Source organism: Heloderma suspectum, chromosome 3, assembly GCF_057233095.1.
Source record: "Heloderma suspectum isolate Gila_16-S chromosome 3, 16-S_ref, whole genome shotgun sequence".
Taxonomy (NCBI): Eukaryota; Metazoa; Chordata; class Lepidosauria; order Squamata; family Helodermatidae; genus Heloderma; species Heloderma suspectum.
Window position 1 is genome coordinate 281,942,919 of NC_139460.1, and position 21,230 is coordinate 281,964,148.

At 44.1% G+C, this 21,230-nt stretch overlaps 1 protein-coding gene across 4 annotated transcripts in view; it reads right to left on the reverse strand.

Annotated features, from left to right (window-relative positions):
• Window positions 1-20,302, reverse strand: part of WDFY1 (WD repeat and FYVE domain containing 1) — a 42,003-nt gene extending 21,701 nt beyond the window's left edge. Inside the window, exons 1-6 of one of the 4 annotated variants that reach the window (XM_084847120.1) lie at window positions 20,138-20,302; window positions 18,811-18,994; window positions 15,014-15,081; window positions 12,151-12,224; window positions 9,419-9,473; window positions 5,730-5,880 (exon numbers count right to left, since the gene is read on the reverse strand). In XM_084847120.1, the coding sequence (XP_084703246.1) occupies window positions 5,730-5,880; window positions 9,419-9,473; window positions 12,151-12,224; window positions 15,014-15,020 (287 nt within the window). In that variant the 5' untranslated portion in view covers window positions 15,021-15,081; window positions 18,811-18,994; window positions 20,138-20,302. Of the gene's footprint in view, window positions 1-5,729; window positions 5,881-9,418; window positions 9,474-12,150; window positions 12,225-15,013; window positions 15,082-18,458; window positions 18,636-18,660; window positions 18,676-18,810; window positions 18,995-20,137 lie in introns of those variants that run through there. The other 3 variants (XM_084847119.1, XM_084847116.1, XM_084847117.1) reach the window with 3 other exon arrangements.
• Between the last annotated feature and the right edge of the window lie 928 nt (window positions 20,303-21,230).

Consider the following 21,230-nt stretch of genomic DNA (forward strand, 5'->3'; position numbering starts at 1 on the left):
TTGGCCGTAAAAAGTAGTCTATCATTGGTCCTGAAATTAGTCTTAGAACAATGTGATAAAAGCTCTGCCTACCTAGAGATCCAAATAGGTCTAGTGGCTGCTTTTATTTCAAGCAAACAAGATTCTGGTCCTCCACGACTTCTTTAAAAGTCATGGCAAGGCAGCTAAAGGCTCCAAAAATTAGAAGGATGTATGTTTTATCATTTAGGGATTTGTCTCTGGAAACCTCTTTTTCCTGTCTTCTGTAAAACCCAACTGGACAAGCTGGAGGAGAAAAAACAAGTATAATATCATGGCAGCATGAAGAGCACTAATTTTATCTCCTGGGCAACAGGACAAACTAGTGTCAGCAAAAACAAAAGGTCTCAGGAGGATTTGTAATGGTGGGTGGGGGTGGAGAGGGAACACATGTGACCACACAGCTGGCATAAATAAAAGTCCAGCCAGATGCTCTGACTTGGATTCCTGCATTGAGCAGGGGGTTGGACTCGATGGCCTTGTAGGCCCCTTCCAGCCCTACTATTCTATGATTCTATGATTCAGTACGAGGCTGAGAAGGAATTCCTTACAGCTCTATCCTGAAGGAAATGAGAGCTCCAGAGGAGAAGGGTGCCAGAGACTTCTTCCCCCACATAGAAGGCCTTTGTTACCGGATGGCTTTGACTGGTGGCCTGAACCCAATATCCCATCATGTTTATTTTCTCACTGTTCCTTGCATCAGCATCTCCCTTTGCCCTGGCAACAACTCAAACATCCCAACTTCTGTGGGGAAGAAGCAGTCTAATATCATATACCTTTGCATACTAATTCTTACTTGAAGATTTTGATTTTTTCCCTACTCCAGAAATGGGTATTTTTGATAAACCCAAAACAAAAAGGAAGGACAGAGGAACCAATAAAATTGTAAGTTATAATGAAGGGACTGGTAAATCAGTCAGAGCTTCATTCTGATCTCAACACAAGCAAAACTGTGATTCTCAGACTGCCCTCCTTGATCAAAATGCCGCACTGGCTGCTGCCTTCTGGTTCCCTGTTCTCACCTCTCTTTTTAAGTAGACCACACAAAAGGTCTAGAGTAGGGGTGGGCAGAAAGTAGATCTCCAGAAGTTTGGGACTTCAACTCCCAGAAGCCCTGCCAGCATAGCCAATGGCCAGGAATGCTGAAGTCCAAAACACCTGGACATCTCCCTTCAACCCACCCCTGGTCTAGAGCACAGGGGAACCTCCTGGACAGCAGCAGGAGGCCCCATGGTCTGCTGTGACACAGCACCAGGCCAACACTCCATCCTTCCTCCCTTGTGCTTCACTGCTTCCCCCTTCCACATTTACTAGATTAGAGATAAAACCGCTCCAGGGCCAGTGCACTCTGGGCTTGACTTGTGGACCATTTGTCAAAATAAATAAATAACAGAGTTGGCTACCCCAGGTCTAGATTAATAATGCACTCATTTAACCAGCCAGCTGCCCAGCCTTTTATGAAGTAGACAATACCCTTGACTGCCCATGAAATGCTGCAGCATGTTTGCTTAATCTTCCTTAACTGGCTCATTAACTACTATGCTTAGAGGCTCTTGACAAAGGTACCGAAATAATCACCTGTCTTGTTATTAATGGCTCCAGCAAACACTGTGGTGCCAAGAAAAAAAAAAATCCGTCTGAAGAAAAGGAAGCCTTTGCAATAAAGAACTAAAGATGATGCTTTCTGTGAAAACCATACTACAGTCTTAGTAAGGTTCAGAGCTAGGGTGATCTACAGGATCAGGGATATAGAATCTCAGGCTCAGGGTCCAAATCCTGCCCTCCAGCATTCCCCAGTTGACCATGCCCCGTCACCTGGCCCCACCCACTTCCCCCCAACCTCCAATCATTTGGTGGCTTCCTGGCTTTTGTGCAGTTTTTCCCCATTTTAAGAGGTTGAAATGCCTCTCCTAAGGCTTAGTTATTGGCAGTTAAGTGTTTTAAGGTAAAATATGTTGGCATTTGGGGCCTCTCCCTTTTTTCCTTTGGTCCCACACACCATTAGAATACGGCCCCTGAGAGCTTCTCTGAAAAGGAATTCAACTCTCAGGCTGAAAGAGGTTCAACGTCCCTGTACTGCATAGGCTGGATTTATATGACCAGTGTTCAAGGCACAGATCTCCTACAGACTCACTCAACACCTAAAAGCAAATTACTTTTTCACCTTTTATAGATCAGAAAGAGATTAGTTGCGATAAGCGTCAAAGGGGTGCTGCAAAGATTAAGGATGGCAAGGTATTTAGGACTAAGGCAGACTAAGTTACAGAAAGTATTTCACAATACTCATGGAACACATGGGAAATTGGGGCCCTAGCTACAGCTTCCAATGGCTGGCCATGAAAAGGAAGACCAGAGAGGGCTGCTAATTTTAGAATGGCAATGTTTACAGCATGCTTTTCCTGATATTTTCCCTTTCCAATGCTTTTTGCTTAGATCTAGAGTGGAGAACCTGTGGCCCGCAGACACTCTGGCAGCGCTGACCCTTTCCACCCATCAGCCCAGGCGTGTGTAGCAATGGGCTGTCTCTTGTGCGTTCCAGGAAGCAGCACACAACAGCTCAGAGTCAGAGGGGGGAACCTTCTGAAATCTCCCCTGCAACTGTGGGGGTTGTGGGACTGCTGGGGGGAGGGGAAAGGTGGAGGGAGCAGGCATCATACACACCCCTCCCCAAGGAACACTGCTTGAAGGCTGCCAAAAGGGGCTGCTTTGTCTCATGACAACTGCACTACTCCACAGGTAAAACAAAGGGCAGGGCAGCTGGGGGAAGGAGAGACAACTGGGAGGATTAGGAAGAACAAGTTCTCCAGCCTTGGAAATAAGAGCAGAGTGATGAGACGATAGGCCAAGATAGAGGCCAGACAGGCAGCAGCAGACACAGAAGCGAAGTCAGAAGCAGCCACAGTGCTGCGAGAGAAGGAGCCAGTCAAAAGCCAGGCTCCCTCACCTGTCCCAGCATCAGGGAAGTCCAGGAGAGATTGTTGGCCATGGCTGTGTGAAGCCTGTCCCCCACCCCACAAAGAAGCTGTTACTGAATGTTCCACAGGGTGGGTGAAGTACCCAAAGCCTCTAGCAACATTTCCAAGTAGAAAGTAGGGCCACACCTGTTTGTGCTCATAATACCCCATTTGTGTGTAAAAGCAAGAAAGATTAGGTGATGGTGGAGAGCTCTTTCCTCCAGAAAGGTGCACTAGCTGCTGTGAGCCGTGGTCAGGCCTCTGAGCTCACATGTAGACCTTCATGCTCCTGGTTTTATCCCACAGTTGGCAGGAGGAGGAGATGTGGCTGGTACAGTCAGGGCCAGAAATATTGGAACAAGGATAACTGTTTTGGCAGTTGGCCTCTGTACACCACCACAATGAAGTTGAAAGGAGACACACCCAGATGGGAGCAAAGTCAGGATTTTCAGCTGTAATTCAAGGGGTTTGACAAGAGTGGGGCACTAACCATTCAGGAAGGACAGCCAGTGGCATACACACACACCCATCATTGGTGGCTCATAAGTAATGGAACAAACCAACATCATTTCAAACTTAAGGATTGCTTTTAATACCTGGATGAAAATCCTTTGTAGTCAATGACTGCCTGAAGACTGGAACCCATGGACATGACCAAATGCTGAGTTTCCTCCCTCGAGATGCTTTGCCAGGCCTTCACTGCAGCTGCCTTCAGCTGCTGCTTGTTTGTGGGTCTTTCTGCCTTCAGTCTTGTCTTCAGTAAGTGAAAAGCATGCTCTATTGGGTTGAGATCAGATGACTGACTTGGCCATTGAAGAACATCCCACTTCTTTGCCTGGAGAAACTCTGGGGTAGCTTTTGCTGTATGTTTTGGGTCATTATCCATCTGAAATATGAAGCAGTGTCCTATCAGTTTGGCAGCGTTCGACTGAATCTGAGCAGAAAGTATAGCCCTATACACTTCAGAATTCATCCTGCTGCTTTTATCAGCAGTCAGGTCACCAATAAACACCAGTGACCCTGTTCCATTGGCAGCCAGACATGCCCATGCCATAACACTGCCTCCACCATGTTTGACAGATGATGTGGTTATGCTTTGGATCATGAGCTAGTCCTTTCCTTCTCCATACTTTTCTCTTCCCATCATTCTGGTACAAGTTAACCTTGATTTCATCAGTCCAAAGAATCTTATTCCAGAACTGGGCAGGTTTTTTTAGGTGTTTGCTGGCAAAGGCTAATCTGGCCTGTCTGTTCTTGAGTGTTACCAGTGGTTTGCATCTTGTTGTGAAGCCTCTGTATTTACATTCATAAAGCCATCTCTTGACTGTAGATGTTGACAATGATATGCCCACCTCCTCAAGAGCGTTCTTGACCTGGCGAGATGTTGTGAAAGGGTTCCTCTTCACCCTGAGCAGAATTCTCTGGTCATCCGCTTTAGTTGTCTTCTGTGGTCTTCCAGGCCTTTTGCTGTTGCTGAGCTTGCCACTTAATTCCTTCTTTTTCAGGATGTTCCAAACTGTTGTGTTGGCCACTCCCAATGTTTTTGCTATCTCTCTGATGGGTTTATGTTGTTTCCTCAACCTAATGATGGCCTCCTTCACTCTTTGGACCTCATGTTGGGTGTTCCAGTGAACAGCTACCAAATGCAAATGTAACACTCAGAACCACCTCCAGGCCTTTTATCTGCTTGATTGGTCATGGGGTTCCAACAACGGGTGCGTGTGTATGCCACTGGCTGTACTTCTTGAATGGTTAGAGCCCCACTTTTGTCAAACCCCTTGAATTACAGCTGAAAGTCCTGACTTCGCTCCCATCTGGGTGTGTCTCCTTTCAACTTCAATGTGGTGGTATACAGAGGCCAACTGCCAAAACAGTTATCTTTGTTCCAATATTTCTGGCCCTGAATGTAAATGGTGAGCCCAGAGTGATTTTAAAAAAGAAGCCCAAAGGGTATACTGAAAAAGCAGCAGGTGAGGGTACCAGAAAGAAGTGGGGAGAGAGGAAAGAAAGAGACAGAACTGGGGAGGAAGGAGACAGACTATAACGAAATTACTCCTTGAATAACTACTGCCAGCATGCAGTCCCCAACATATTATCCTCAAGGAATGCGGTCCTCAACAGAAAAAAAAACTCTGCCTAGATAAATCATTGTTCTACAAACATAATACAGCAGAATTGTCCATTATAATCCCCTACCAAAATGGGCCCTCTCAATGTTAACTTGAGTTCTCTTCAACAACAAGTTTAGGGGATGGGATAAAAGGAGAGGAAGAAGAAAGATAACTGGGTAAAAAGGAGTGGCAGCCATTCCCTGCTTATCCACTCAGCTAATACAATAAAATGGATGCAAAATAATAAAGAACTCCCAGTCAATGACAGGGAGGAGTCTCTGACTAACCCTGCTTTTTTCATTCTTGTCTTTATGATATCCAGAGAACATCTTTCTGTGCACAACTACCATGGTAACACTGAGTGAAGATCACACTATAGTTTAAGATGCTTGAATTGGCAGAGATTGCATATGGCAACACTATTCAACAATTTTAGGAAGTACTCATTATAGCAGATTAAAAAACAAACTGTAATGATAATGAAGTCTAATAACAGATACTGTCACACTGAACTCTATCAATCTCATGGCTTTAAGATGTGAAGATGAAAATGTGAAGCTTAAACATCAATTAAGCTTTATGTGTGCTTTAAATAAAACTCAAGGAACCCCCACATCTCCTGGGATACAACAGCTTTGAAGGATACTGTAGGCAAGAAGCCCAGGAGGTGAAATAGTGTCTTCCGAGCATATTTCCACTTCTGGTACACATCCAGCTGACACATTTATCATGGCCAGTGCTGATAACCCATTCTGCTTCGAAGCAAAAGATGACTGCAGACACCCTGTTCTGGTGAGCTGTAGAGACAGAATACTAACACTTAGACTTGAATAGCTATACATCTGGACTGGAATAATGGATGTTCACATGTCTTTAGAAGTAGGCAGTGATCCGCATGATTTGTTACTGAACAGGTGATTTGCCACTTCCATAACTTTAGACCTTGTTTCCATCTTATACGATAGCAGCTGGGGAGGGGGTATGGCAGATCAGGCAAATCTTTCATATTTGCATCATCTTACCCCTGCTGCTCAGTTAGGAAATTCTATAATCAAATGCCTTCAAGAGAATTCCGGAATTAAAAATGAGATCCCAGTGCCTAATACAATCCAATATAGCCTTCTGACTCAAGAATAATAAAGGTGTCTCATCTCTGAGGTTTGCCAGATGAGAGACAGTAGCACCAGGCTGTTAGAAATAGTTCATTGGCACCTCTTACTGATTAAAAAGGAATCCAGATAAGGAGGCACCAATGTTAAATTTAGGGTTATGACTTTCACTTAGCAGGATTAAAGAGGGTACCATAAAACAAGTAGCTATACAATGAGGCTAGATAGGCCATCAGATAAGTTACTGAAAAGTTTCATTCCAGATCATACAAATAATGAAATATGTATAAGAGGCTTACAAGACAGGATGATAACAATGAAATACGTTTGTGTCAAAAGCATACCTGTAACATGTTAAAGAAAGCTAAAATGTTTGTATAAGCATGTTGTTACGCGCATTAATCTCGATAAGAAGCTTTAAAATTCTATAATCTTATTTAGACACATAAAGATTTAAAGTAGGATGTTATCTTTGGAATTCTTAGAGAATATAATTTGTAGTAAAAATAATTTGAACTTATGTTATAGCATTCAAAAGGTATATGAAGGAGACTCGGAACATGCAACAGTGGGAGCTATCCTTTTGGATCAGCTACACCTCACTTGTTGCCTGTAGAATCAACCCTGTAAGCTTGATATTATCACTGAGAACTAGCAAATGTACTTGACTCTGCTTAGAAGCCTTGTTTAGGATGAAGTTGGATGTTTCATGTGTTTGAATTTATGCATGCATCAGCTCTTATATGTAGTACTGTTATGCTAATACTTTGTAGTAAAAGAAAAAACACAAATCTTGTCTGAGAGAGTGTTACTTAAGAAATAGAATTCTGTATTACCCAAATAAAGAGTGCAGGGCTGACCTGGCTTTAGATGGTGTCTGGTTTTAAGAGAAATCTGACTATATACACACTAGACAGGTAGTCAGTGAGTTGCCAACATACTGACAATAGTTTGAGAGAATCTCTGAACTAGGGCATATGCCATAGGGGTGGGGGGAATGCAAGGTCCATCTGCCTTTACAGAAGATCCTGTGGCTCCCCAGGATATTTTGGGGAGAAAAGAAATGCTGACAGATATAATACCAGTGACTGCATCCAGATTAACATAACATAGTCCATGGTAACAATAAAAGACAGAGAAAAATAATTCATGCTTGGGCGAGCATTTACTCTGTGTACCTTGTACCTCCTGAGGTGTAACTGGCTGCATGGGAGAGTGGCAATGCTCAAGAGCCAACAACATTGAAAATAACCTTTGTTCTGAAGTACATGTAGTTGAACTCTAGCATTCCTAAAAAATAACTTCCATCTCTCAAGAACAGTCAAAAGGATAGCCTTTACTATGATTGTTCCAACAACAAGGTGTATTTAATGTTTTGGATTTGCCATAAGTCCATTCATTTAAAGGCTTCTTGCAGTTAGTTCCTTCATACAGAAATAAGAAGGCTGTTCTCCATTAAGGCAAAACAGAAGCTCATATGAAGAACAAAGCACCTACATATGTGTAATTAGATCAAACTGTGAAATTAAAGCAGGAAGAATGGGGAAGGAGATCATGGGGTGGGGAACTACAATAAAATTAGTTTAAAGAGCATTCCTTTGGAATGGAAAATACTCATTCGCATTGGCATAAAGGCTCTTCTGTTGTCATTTTAACACAAGGTCTCTCTCTCACAGCCAACTTTCTCTTGTGTAGTAGAAGCATAAGTCATAAGATGTATCTGCTGATAGGGGGATAGCCTTGTAATAAAAAGGTTGCTTTTGAATGGAGCAACCATTGCTGCAGATACTGCTCCCCCTTCCCAATCATATATGTATGCTCCCAAAATGTAGCCTGTTCTATATCCACATGCTTTTCCCACTCAGTCCTGGGCAGACATTCTTCCTGCCTCTTTGTCTCCCATGACCACTGGTAAAGTTGCAACTGAGTCTAAAGATGTCAAGCTGAAGAGAGAAGCAGGGAGCTCAAACAAAGCCAGGAGCCTTGATATCACATGTGGCCAGAGCACTCCACATCAGATTTCTGTGGCAAATGGTTGAGCCCAGAACAGTCCACACAGAGAAGAATAATTATCTCATGAATGGTAGATCAAGCCCATCTACTAGCTGTCTCAGAACCCATCATAAATGCAAGGAAGATTAGTGATGAGCAGTAGTTAAATTAAATTTCATGTAGTTGAATGGCAATTAGAGCTTCTTTCAGAAAAGTAGTTCAGACTACATACATTAAAGTATTTTTGTTGTTGGTGAACTACTTTAGCTTAACTGCAAAGAACAGTTCCATCCATGAGGATGAAACAATTCATTATTTTCAAAAGTAATGTTAGATGCTGATGAAGTGTCTGTTTCATGACTAGAATTAAAGTAGGTAGGTAAGATGGAGGTGGGAAAGAAAGTAGAAGACAATAAGAGAAAGATGTTTAGGCTAAACCCCAGTACATACATGCAACAGAGGGCCGGTTCACATAATAACTGCAGCTTAAACAAGCCACGGTGCCTTGTTTAAGCCACGGCACGTGCCTGGTGCCATTTGAATGATCACTACCCGGGTGCACCTCATCATGTCATCTGAACCCAGGTGGCATGGTTTGTTGGAGGGTTCAACAGCACTCACATAACCCAACAATAGTCCATGGATTATTTGAGGGTTGTTTAACCCTCCAAAAAGCCATGCCCCTTGAGTTCAGATGACACAACAAGCCCCGCTTTGGTGATGATTTTTCAAATCACATCCGGCATGTGCCAGCCACGGTGTTTGTGCAAACCAGGTCACTGATAACTAGGTCACTTTACAGTATGTAGGTTAAAGATTTAAAATACAGAAATGCTCAGGATTCTATCAGTCTGCAGATTATGTTTTGGCCCCAAGACCTGAGCATCAATGGTTGTTGTTGTTGTTCAGTCGTTAAGTCGTGTCTGACTCTTCGTGACCCCATGGACCATAGCACGCCAGGCCTTCCTGTCCTCCGCTCTCTCCCGGAGCATGCTCAAGTTCATATTCATCATCAGTGGTTACCCACCATTAATATACGATTTACACATTTCTTTTTTATTATTCTAAAGTTATAGATAACAATCTGCAATCACATCATCAGCTTACCATGTATCCTAATAGGAACAATAATTTATGTGAATATTTGATGTAAGTTAAGACTGATTCTGCATCCCAAGTTGCTATCTTAAAATTTCTCACCTGTGAAGGAATGGACACTTCACTATTTCATTACCTGGGTAAGTCTTGACAAAGTTCATCTTATTAAAGTCTTCTGACATATGAAACTCCTGAAACCAAGCAACCAAATGGTTATTCAAAGGAAGAGGCACAATCTTCTCTCAGAACCTGGCAGGCTGTGATGGTACCAGAAAAGTACCTTCATTTACCAAGAACATAACAATATCCCTCATATAGAAAATGCAAGTAATATTGCCGCTCTATGGAATGATTTGCAAAGCCTGTCTATTTGCATCTAAAGTTTGAGGGTTTGGATCTTTTGTTAAGGAAAAAGGAATCTCTGGTATGTATGTTTGATAACCAGGGATGGGGACACTTCCTGTGAGAGGATAAATAAGGGATGTAGGTCCATGCAAATATTGACCACTGCTGTATTTTTCTATTTCAAAGAAGAGAGTCTCTGGTAACTCAAATAACCTACTGCTCTGCCACCACCCACAAATGCAGAGAAATCCACACCAGACATACCTCTGCTCGCAAGCAAATGCTGTCCATCTACACATATTGCATGTGACACAATCCCCTGGGAGTGTATGATATTGTGATGTAAGAGGGAGAAACACTCATTAGAATGCTCCCCCACATTAAAAAAGCACACCTCCACACAGAGAAAACCAACACCTCTTATGGAAGATCAGGTTGGAACATTTTCCCCTCTTGACATGTTAGCTTTCCACTGGCAGGACATTTCTGACTCGAGAGAACTTGAGAATACAATTCTCCCACCTGTATTCTGATGCTGTAAGTCCCTTCATAGGCATTTCTAAACATGTAGGTCAATTGCAACTGGGAACTCAGAAGGATTCTCAAGGAAATGCAGAGAGCCCTGTGTTCCCAGCAGTCAAGCAGATGTACAGACTGAACAGATTCTGTTGCTCCTAAACCATTTGCTGTTGGGCCCTGATGCAAGTTACCACTTTCATTCTCCCCTCCCTAAAATTGCTTTGGCATTTCTCATCCTCAAGAAGACTAATCTCCAAAACCTGTTGGGAGTATTAAAAAAGCAACAACCTAAGACAGAGACAGACAAGAAGACATCAAAGTGCATCCCATAACCCTGAAGCAAGAACAGAGAAATGGATATAAGGTTTGAAAGCAGTTTCACCAAAATACTAGTAATCAGAACCAGAGGTTATCATTTATTGATCCCAAAGAGGGATCAGTACATCCAATACATCAATACAGAGATGGGATGGCTATTGTATACCATATATTGGAAATCAAGGAATAAGGGATCCCCCACCCCAAAGGCCACTTAGCCAAAAACAATTGTTGAAGTACAGACAATATATACACTGTAACTATATGAAACACCAAGTTTGTGTATTGATTTTCATCAACAAGGCAGATGCCAAACTGCAAGCAACAAACACATTGCAGGTATTCTCCAACAGTCTTATTATGGATTGATTGCATTTAACAATCAGCAACCTCAATACATGGACTCGTTCATTTTTTGTTGAAAACAATTTTGAAGGCTACACTCACAAGCGCTGGGTTCCCAAAGCCTGCAGTGTAGGCTTGGTACAGACAGCTTTTAAAACTAGTCAAAAAAGATGAGCCCATCCTAACAGGCTGCCCATAATTAATGGTGAGTTTTATATATCTCAGAAGTCAGTCAAGGCCAATGTTTTCCATTAGCCTGGACTGAATGTGCATAGTTGTCCCAGCAGATCCACCACAAGGCCCAAATTGCCACCTACCCATTACTCTTCTGTTTTCCCTAATATACCCTAATTCTCACAAACAGATAAGGTGGTGGTAAACCTGTGTCTGGCTGCACAATCTCAAACTGCAGGTGGGGGCTCACATGTCTCAATGATCTCCAATCCTGATTCAAAGTGCTGGTTTTAACCTATAAAGCCTTACACAGCTTGGGACCACAATACCTGACTAAGCACCTTTCCCGGCTCAACATCTAAGGTCCTCCTCTGGGTGCCTGCTCCAAGGGAGGCTCCAAAGACAGCAACAAGGGAGAGGGCCTTTTCAGTGGTGGCCCCTCAGTTTTGGAATGATCTCCCCAATGAGACCCTCCTGGCACCAACATTGTTATCTTTTCGTCGCCAGGTCAAGACTTTTCTCATTTCCCAGGCATTTGGCATGTGATGAGTTTTAATTGATCCTGAATTTGTTTTATGGTTTGGCTGATTGTTTTTAGATATATGTTGTCTCTGTGTATACTGTTTTCTATGTTTTTACAATTTTGCATATTGTATTTTTAATGTTTTTAACCTTTGTAAACCGCCCAAAGAACTTCGGCTGTGCGGTGGTATAGAATTGTAAATCATCATCATCATCTGCCATCCCACTCAATTTCCCTCCATGTGCAGAATTAGATGTCAGAGTAGGATTCTCAGCCTAGCCTCATTCCTGGTTTTTCTCCAGGCTTGACACCACTGGTTCACTTCACAGATTAGGCTGATTGAAAACAAGCCCAATTGGAGGCCATGTAAATCAGACTTAAACTTACTGATTCTGCCTGCTACTCTTATGCAAAATAATTGATTTATATCAAGACCTATCACTGTGAAAGAGGATGCTCTATAATCTGGCACTTCATGAGTCCCAGAAGCAGTAACCTCATGAGCAACTGTTCCCAATGTTGTTGTTTTTTACAAATTTGAAAGGAAATCTTAGGAATAACGGAAACCAGATGCACGCATGCAAGACCAGCACAGATATTTCGTCACAGTTAAGAAAGATATTCAGTGGAAACGAGATGCTCACCATAATGGCTCCATTATCTTGGCCTACAAATATTCGTCTGCTGTCGTGATGATAAGCCATAGTTGAACACGGAGCTGCCCAAAGAAATACCGTTTTTCAAAATAAGTATTCCACAGAATTATTCTAAATTTAACACCTTAAAAAACAAAGCAGTAGCAAGAATGGACATTGTTTGGCAGCAAGGTCCTTATTTACCCATGCACCTCCCAAGCAAAACCAGACACAACTCTGAGAACACACCGGTTTGAATGATCACCACAGGCCAACATGGCTTGTTTAAGCTACAGTGGGTTGTGGTATGTGCCGGTGGCCATTTTGAATATTCAAGCTGAGATGGGCCGTCACCATGGCTTATTATGCTGTGAGAACCCAGAGAGTTCAACAACCCCCACATAACCTAAAACAGCCCATGGTTATGCAAGGGTCATTTAATCCTCACACTATCTGCTTTTGCTGGGTTCACATGACATGATAAGCCACAGCAACCACCTACCACAGTTAGAATATTCAGAAGGGCAGCCAGCATACACCACAACCCACCATAAGTCATGGTGGGCTGCAGCGACAGAGCTAACTCAGTCACAGAGTTAGTGACTTGGTTCACATGATCACCAAAGCCCACCATGGCTTATTTAAATCACAATGACCTGTGATGCCTATGGGCACCAGGTTGCCTATTCAACCCCCAGCTTGTTGCGTTGTCCAAACCTGGGCAGCAGGGGTTGTTTGAGGGTTAAACAACCCTCAAATAACCCATGGTCTGTTGTAGGCTTATTCGAGGGTTGATTAACCCTCAAACAATCCCTATTGCCTGGGTTCTGATGACACAACAAACCATGGCAACCCCCACCAGGGGTTGAATAGTCAAAATGGACACCCGCACATGCCGCAACCCACCGTGGCTTAAATAAGCCACAGTGGGCTGCAGTGATCATACAAACTGGCACAGTGTCTTGCCACTGGGCTCCTTAGAGTTCAGGCTTGTCAACTTTTTTTTAAGTCAACTCCATCCCTATGCATTTAACAGCAGTGCCGATTCTCTGCAGACGAGGCTATTGCACAGGAGCAGGCCAAGCTTTTTTCCTCCTTCGTTGGCAACCCTATTTAACAGCAAAACCTTTTGTTGGGTTTGACTTAACTTTAAACTGACCCTTGCTAAATGACACTCTGGTTTCAATTATCTTGGGAATAGCTTGGGTGAGGTAAATATAACAGTAAACTCTCTCTCTCTCTTTTGTGGGGGGACTTGAGCAGGAATTTTATGAAGACAAAAAATAAGAAAGGGTAAAACAAAAGAAGTCATTGTATTAGCTCAGTTAGATACTAACTTGAAAGACATGCTATATTAGAAAACACTTCAATTAAGCAAGCGAACCCTTCAGAAGCGGAATTTTTCATCTTATTCAACTTCTCAGATCATGAATGACATTCTTGTATTTGTCAGCTTCCTCTGGCTATACAGTTTCTATTAGGGTGTCAAAACTATATTTCTTCCATAGAAGGTCAGGGTCATTTTGCCATCTCATGGTCTGCCCTGAACAACCCAGAAGATACAGCCTTGTCATAAGACAGTTTCATGGATTATATGCAGACTCCTAAAACAAGCCTACTGAAGAACCACCAGATATCTCATAACTGGAAGATCTTTAGAAGGGTCAGAAGAGCACTCACTAACTGGTGCCACGAAAGGATCAAGGAAAAGGGAAATAAATAAATGCTTTTATTCTGATTGACACAAACTGATGGGATTCAGTACAGTAGGTATGTGCATATGAAGTGGGCCAGCAAGCAGGTGTCTAGAAGAAATGTTTCTATTAACTTCTTTATTGCAACATTGCACCCTCTCACAAATTACTTACTGCAGCTCCCTGGGAATCTATGGCCTGCTTCTTCTCATACTTCTTGTATTCAGGTACAGATTCTCAGTTACAAAATAATCATGCCTTACATCAATTGCAGTAGTGCATTATTTTTTACATTGCTGCTTTACAGCCACAACAACCAGGAAACGATTACACCCCTGGGCTAAGAAAAGTGGGATGTTAATGTGTGCGTGCACCTGATGTCCATAAAACACAAAAAAGGAGGCAGGGGATTCCATAACAACTCGGTTTGTGCAAGGTCAGCATTGTCACAGATGTATAACATCAATGGTACATATGAAGCTTGTGCTGTGAAAACATGTACCAAATCCATATACACATTAAAAGCTCCATAAACTTTGTCCTCCCCTCAGGAAAACAAATAAGGGAAGTGTTTATACCAAATTAGTACATTTGTGAATCAACATGCAGTGTGGGCAGGATAAGAGATGACTGTACTGTCCTTCCTTCAATTAACTTGGATCTCTCTTATCAATGAAAACACAAGAAGCTGGTGCAGCCTGGATATCTTCCTATATCCTATTTTCAGCGCTAGAGAGCACAGCAGTGAGTTGATGCATGCACAGCTCAAGTTAAGGTACCATTCCATAGCACAAGCAGAAGAGGCTTCATGTACAGCAGGGGTGGGCAACGTGTGGCCCTCCTGATGTTTTGGCTTACAACACCCATCAGCCCTGGCCAGCATAGCTAATGGTGAGGGATTATGGGAGTTGTCTGAAAGGTCACTGATTACCCATGTCTGATGTATATATAGCCTTACTGGATACACAAGGGGGAACTGCTCCACTCATAATTTCTGTACAAGGATTTAGAAAAGATATTCAGACCATCAATGTGCAAAGACCGTACAGATGTCTATTCTAGACATACAAATATTGGGAACCTGCTGTTGGGGGGAGGCGGGAGAATCTCTGTCTAGATTCATGCTAGAATCACACTCAACAGATGGCATCAGCAAAGCAGCACCTGTACTTACTTACATGACATGGTGTGGTAAATGCTGGGCCAGTACTGGCCACTGTCTCTCTTCAGCCATACTCTAATTGTCCTGCGAATATTAGGAAAAGAGAAGAGCTTGTGTAATTCTTTAGGGGAAATTCTATCCTATGGTGAAACTTAGAAAACTGTTCCCGTGACATTCCCGTGCTTTTATGAGCAACAGTATAACAGCTATATACTACTTGCATGATCTAAGCCTGCCTTCCCCAACCAGGTGCCCTCCAGATGCATTGGACTACAACTCCTAGCTGGGGGATGCTGGAAGTTGTACCCCAACACATCTGGAGGGCTTCCAAGTTGGGGAAGGCTGATCTAAACTGTAAATGATTAGCCAGCAATCTGTTTATGGGCTCGGTCAAACAACTAGCTTTTCAACAGATTGAATGGGTATACTCTGAAGGCACATGAGGTGGCTGCCTTGCTGAAGCTAAGCAGATTTGGGTCTGGTCAGTGCTTGGAGGAGAGACCATCTGGGAACCACATGTAGCCACCTTGAGTTCCATGATGGAAGAAAGGTGGGGTATAACTGTAATAAATAAAAATAAATTGACTATTTCTCATGCTGGTTCAAAAAAGGCCTATTTCAACCAAATCTCCACCCAGAAGCCAGAGAGATTCAAAGAGTGGCTTCTGGTCTCAAATGCACCCTCTTGAGATTTTCAATCAAAGGGTGGACCAGAGACCAGGTACTGCTATCTTTTCAGTATTATCAAACAGTGCAACCAAAAGATAAATCCAGAGATCTACTATGGTTCAGCATCTATGGGTATGGACATGGGAAATATGTTTAAATCACCACTAAGCCACGAAGCTCACAGGGCTGGTAAACAAGCCTTCATATTTGATTTGGAAAAATTATTTTAAGTTAGCAAGCCCATAATTTTCCATTCTCATGACCAGCAAGGGTGAATACAGCAAGAGAGAGGAAAGTTCAAGGCTCAAGGTGTTTAGCAGGAAGAAGCACACACAGAGAGAGATTTTAGGTGCGAAGAACTGAAGCAAATGGAGATGAACAGTTCTCACAGCAAAATATTTTGACAAGTAGTTCTCCACACTTGAATAGCGCACACTATATTTTAACAAGTCTGCTGAAAAGAGAGAAAATCAGTCATCCATCCCCACCTTGCTTCATCACACCTTTTAAAGAGAAATCAAGATCATTTGACACATGGTTCTTTATGCATTTTTGTTCAATGAGCCCAAGAACACAATGAGCCAAAGCAGCTCTAAAAAAAGTTCCAAACATTTGACAACAAAAATTGCAGTTTCCCTGTGCTGCAGACAGATACACATAGACCAGGTTTGGACGACATGTGGCTCGTCGTGGGTTATTTAACCGACGAAGAGTAGTGGTGCCCGCAGCCGCCAGGTTGTATATCCAACCTCTACTCGAGGGTTGTTGTGTCCTGCGAACCCAGCAAGTGTGAGTTATGCGAGGGTTAAACAGCCCTCGCATAACCCTAAAACAGACCATTAGTTATGCGAAAGTTGTTTAACCCTTGCCAGTTGTTTAACACTTGCCAGGCTTGCATGACATAACAACCCCCAAGTAGGGGTTGCATATTCAAAATGGTGGCCATACATGCCCCGCAGTCTCACTGTTGGTTAAATAACCCACGATGGACTGTCGTGTCATCCAAACAGCCCCATAGAGAATAGACACCCAAGTGATTCGTACCTGAGGTGAAATTTGAATTGAGGATTTGCCAGCTGATTGCTCACACTTAGCCACTAGCCCATTCCAGCTCCCAGCTGACACAGGAAGTGGCATGTTTGGCAAAACCACTTAAGAAATGTTACACTGCTTGATGCTAGGCAGCAAGCTGTTGCGCACAGACACCCATGTGAGTTGCAAGAGCAATTGTCCTTCTCCGCAGTTCAAGCACTGTTTGCAATAAAAACTATGAATCAAAGATGTCTGTTCTCGAATCCCTGAGCCACAGTTCAAGACAATAGTTCACCCCTTTGAGGAAACACACATTCTTTTTTTGTCTTGGACATAATCCAATCCAACAGATGCTGTCATCCCTGAAGGCTCTTGAGAACTAACGACTATTAACCCTCTGGTATGATGAAATGGATTATTATCCAATTATTTAAGCACAGTTTCAAGGGACAGTTTTTCTACACACTCTCTTGTATGCCAACTACTTAAAAAAACACATATTCTGGTCCAAAGGCATTTGCAGGACAATATTATGTGCTGCTTAGTAGTTGACAATATTGAACCTAAGAGGAAGACTGTGTGCAAATTATGTTATTAGAGTAATCTACTATTCAAAAGCAAAGCTGATAATACAAAGGATATTAAGCCCCTTGCATCTGGAACTTGGCCATGCATATCACTGATGCTATGTAAGAACAAGTCAAAGAAGCACTGGTAGGGTAAACTCACAGGCTACGCCAGGCCAAAACATTCTGCACAGGGAGTAATGGGCCACAAACTGATTGCTCTAAACAGCCAATTGTCTCCATCCTAAACCAATGTCAAAGGCCTTTTCTGCTGGATACTGGGAACTCTTAAGGGTCAAACTGCATGCTAAAGACATAGTGTAGCTGCTCGCCTATTTTACTTATAATCCACTCCCCACATGGCTATAGGGCTGGGGGGGGGGGGAGCTCCACTGGTGCAAATGTAGGCCCTGTAGCCAGAGGAGGTGGTGGGGTGGATAGTAAAATCACAGCCTCTCCTTCCCACAGAGGGCTCCCAACAAAACTCAGAATTCCCCCAACCATTAAAAAAAGAGAGAGAGAAAGACATAGCTACATCTTTAAAGTAATGTGTAGTTTACCCCTAAACTTTGAGAAGGATGGGCAGCAGGAAAAAGGGACTTCCATACAAACAGGAGCTTCTGTGGCTTCTCTATTCACTTCTCCAGACCCAGCCACCAACACCCCAAGATAAAAAAGGACAGCCAAGGTGACTAGTGTCCAAGAAAGCTCATCAGTACTCTCCAGGAGGAGGAACAAGCTCCAAATACCTTAGAAAATAAGGTGCGTTCACTCCATGAAAAGGATATATGCCATCCATTTAGTATCAAAGTATCTATCCAGAGCCACAGATAGAAAGAGACTGGACATCAGGCTATTATGCCTGCATCCAAGGCGGAGTGGACGGAATGGGCTGTTTCTCCTTCAAGGTGGTGTGCCTGGTGTCTCTGCATGTATTAGCCCCTCCCTCCCTACCTCCCTCCCTCACACACGCACGCGCACGCACACACACACACACGCACGCGTGCACAAAGGGTAGGGATGTTTCACACAGGTGATGTGAGTTATGGGGGGGGCAGAGAGAAAGAAGAGCCTATACACTTTGCTCCTCGATAACCCAGAAACACAGACTAGGTAATGCAGCATCTATCATCAGATAAGATCATGTAAGCATGAGCTTGGTCTGGTGGGGAGAAGAGGAAATGTCCTTCTTACCTAAACTGAAGGTCTTCTGTCTGTTCCACACGTAGGATGAGCAAAAAGATTCTTTCTCTTTCTTTTGCTATCCCCATATAGGACCACCAATCAATCCTAACAAGTGGAGAGTGTGTGTCCACTCAATACTCACTTCTTCTCATCAGGCAATACGGGGGGGGGGGGGGAGAGAGAGAGACCGTGCTTCTCTTTCTGTACCTACCTCTAGCTAGTATGATTTTTGGTGGGCAAGAAAAAGCAGCTTTCTTTGGGAATAACTTGAGCCTGGGCTCATCAAGACTTCATCACAGAGTCAAGAGGAGACCTCACCCTTGGAAGACAAAGAAAATGGCACCAACAAAGAAAATGGCACCTTTATGTACATGCAGAGTTCTTTCCCCTCACTGAGCAGTGTCACCCTTGAGCATCTGAAGAGAGGTGGAGATGGTGGTGGTGAAAACCTGTCAGGTCCCAGCACAGGTGTGGAACCTCTCCTCGCTCATTTCAGCTCAGGACTCTATAAGGCAGCGAAGGGAAGACTTTCTGGTTGGTTAGGCCTGGGATTGGAGAGAGCTTTTTGTAATGAATACCTGAGAAACGAGGAACCACCCCCTTTTTAATACTCCACAGGGATTCTTAGCTCAGACATGTACACTGGGTAAGACTCAACTCCCCTCCCTATGGTCAATGGGAATGAGGAACAAAAGAAAAACCTTTTTTCAGCAAGTGTGTGTGTGTGTGTATGTCTTTGGGAAAGGGGACTCTACAGAACAAGAAGGCATCAAGATGTCACAAACTGTGCCCGCCCCCTTGCATTTCATGGCTTCTGGGGCCCCATTGTTTACAACTTCCCCATGTGCGAATCCATACATGCATCTGCTGGCTAAGAATAATACCTCATGCATCTGACAGAGCAAGCTTTGTGGTCTACCAAAGCTTATGCCCAGATAAAACTGTCTGTCTTTAAGGTATCACAAGACACTTCCCCCACTGTCACTTCTGTGTGTGTGTGTGGGGAGGGGGGGGACTTGCTGTAACAGCCTAACGTGGCTACCCCTGGAGGGGAGGGGGAAGAAAAACGGGGTATCACTATCCAGGAGCGTGTGGCTCTTTGTGCATTGATGCCCTTACAAAAAACAGCCACCGCCAGCTTCCCTCCTTCACAGTGTTATGGGACAGACTGTCGAAAATAAACAAGGGGGCGTGTCGCTCGTTCGCTTGCTTCCTCCCTCCCCTCTTTCACTTTTCTCTTTATTCCAGGGGTGGAGAACGTGGGGCCCTCCAGACGTGGTTGGACTGCAACCCCCATCGGTCCCACCCAGCATTGCCCACGGCAAGGGATGATGGGAGTTGCAGTTCGACCACGTCTGGAGGGCCCCACGTTCCCTGCTTTATCCCTTTGAGGGGGGGGGGTTGCAGAGCAAGCCCCTCCCCCCAAATAAAACCCCAACCCAGAGTCTTGTAGCACCTTAAAGGCTTGCAGATTTATTCGCATTTACGGTCAGAGCTGGGTCGCGCCTGCCTGAGAATTTTGGGAAGAGAGGCGGCGGGGGCGAGAGAAAGGGGCCCTTTCTCTAACGCCCCCCGGAGCTCCGGTTGCTCCCGCCTTCGCTGCTGCTTCTCCTCTCCAGGGAAAGGGGTCAGGGGTCCCTCCGCCGGCAGCCCCGCTGCGTCTCGCTGCTCCCCCCCGGTGCCCCCACCTGTCCTCGCTGGCGGTGATGATGCCATCCTCCTTGGGGATGATGAGGGCGGCGCTGACGGCGTCCTGGTGCCCCTCGATCTTGCTCAGCAGGACCGGGCGGCTGCTCTGAGGCCGCGAGTGGATCTCGGCCGCCATCTCGCAAGCGGACAGGCGGCCCAACCCCGCCGGAGGGGAGCCGCCCGTAATAGCGGGTATAGCGGCGCCTCCGGAAGGAATCAGCGCCCAGCCATCTTCCGTACTGTCCGGAGTAGCGCCGCCCCCCGGAAGCAGCCGGTCGTCTCGGAGAGGGTATCGCCGGAATGGCGGCGCGAGCCGCGCGCGAAAGAGACGCGTAGAAACGCCTGCGAGGTAGAAGACAGGCGCTTCTGGGAGGGCCTCTGACTTACAGGCGCATGTATCGCTTCATCGTCCGTCGAAGCAGAGGCCGGCCACCGGCCTTGGGGTGCCCCCTGCACGGGACTTTTAGCATATTTATGCATCTTGTACTAAACGTAGTGAGTGTGTATAGTGTGTGTATGTATATATGTGTGTGTATATATATATATATATATAGTGTGTGTGTATAGTGTGTGTGTGTATAGTGTGTGTGTATAGTGTGTGTGTGTGTGTATAGTGTGTGTGTGTATATATATATAGTGCGTGCGTGTGTATATAGTGTGTGTGTGTAGATATTGCTCTACATTCACCATATTTAGTATAAGGTATACACTAAACATGGTTATCGCCATCTGAAACTCGGGGAATGCTGACAGTTACTGGCAATTTTTCAGATTTTAGGAAGAACGTCAGAAAATGCTGACATTTATGGGCAAAACTGAAAGCCAACTGAGTGCCCTCAGTACATGACTAACAGCGTGATCCTATACGTGTCTACTCGTAAATCCCACTGAACTCAATGGAGCTTACTCCCGTGTATGTATAGGATTGCAGCCTAATGCTTTTCCTTCGTTTACGAGGGGCAGGGGGATCTGATCAGACCGCTTGACAGAAGTTATATAAAATCTAAATAATTGAAGTTTTAGCTTTAACAGAATTGAGAATGCACAAAAACTCCCAAGATGATAATGTCATTACAGCAAAAAGCTTCACCA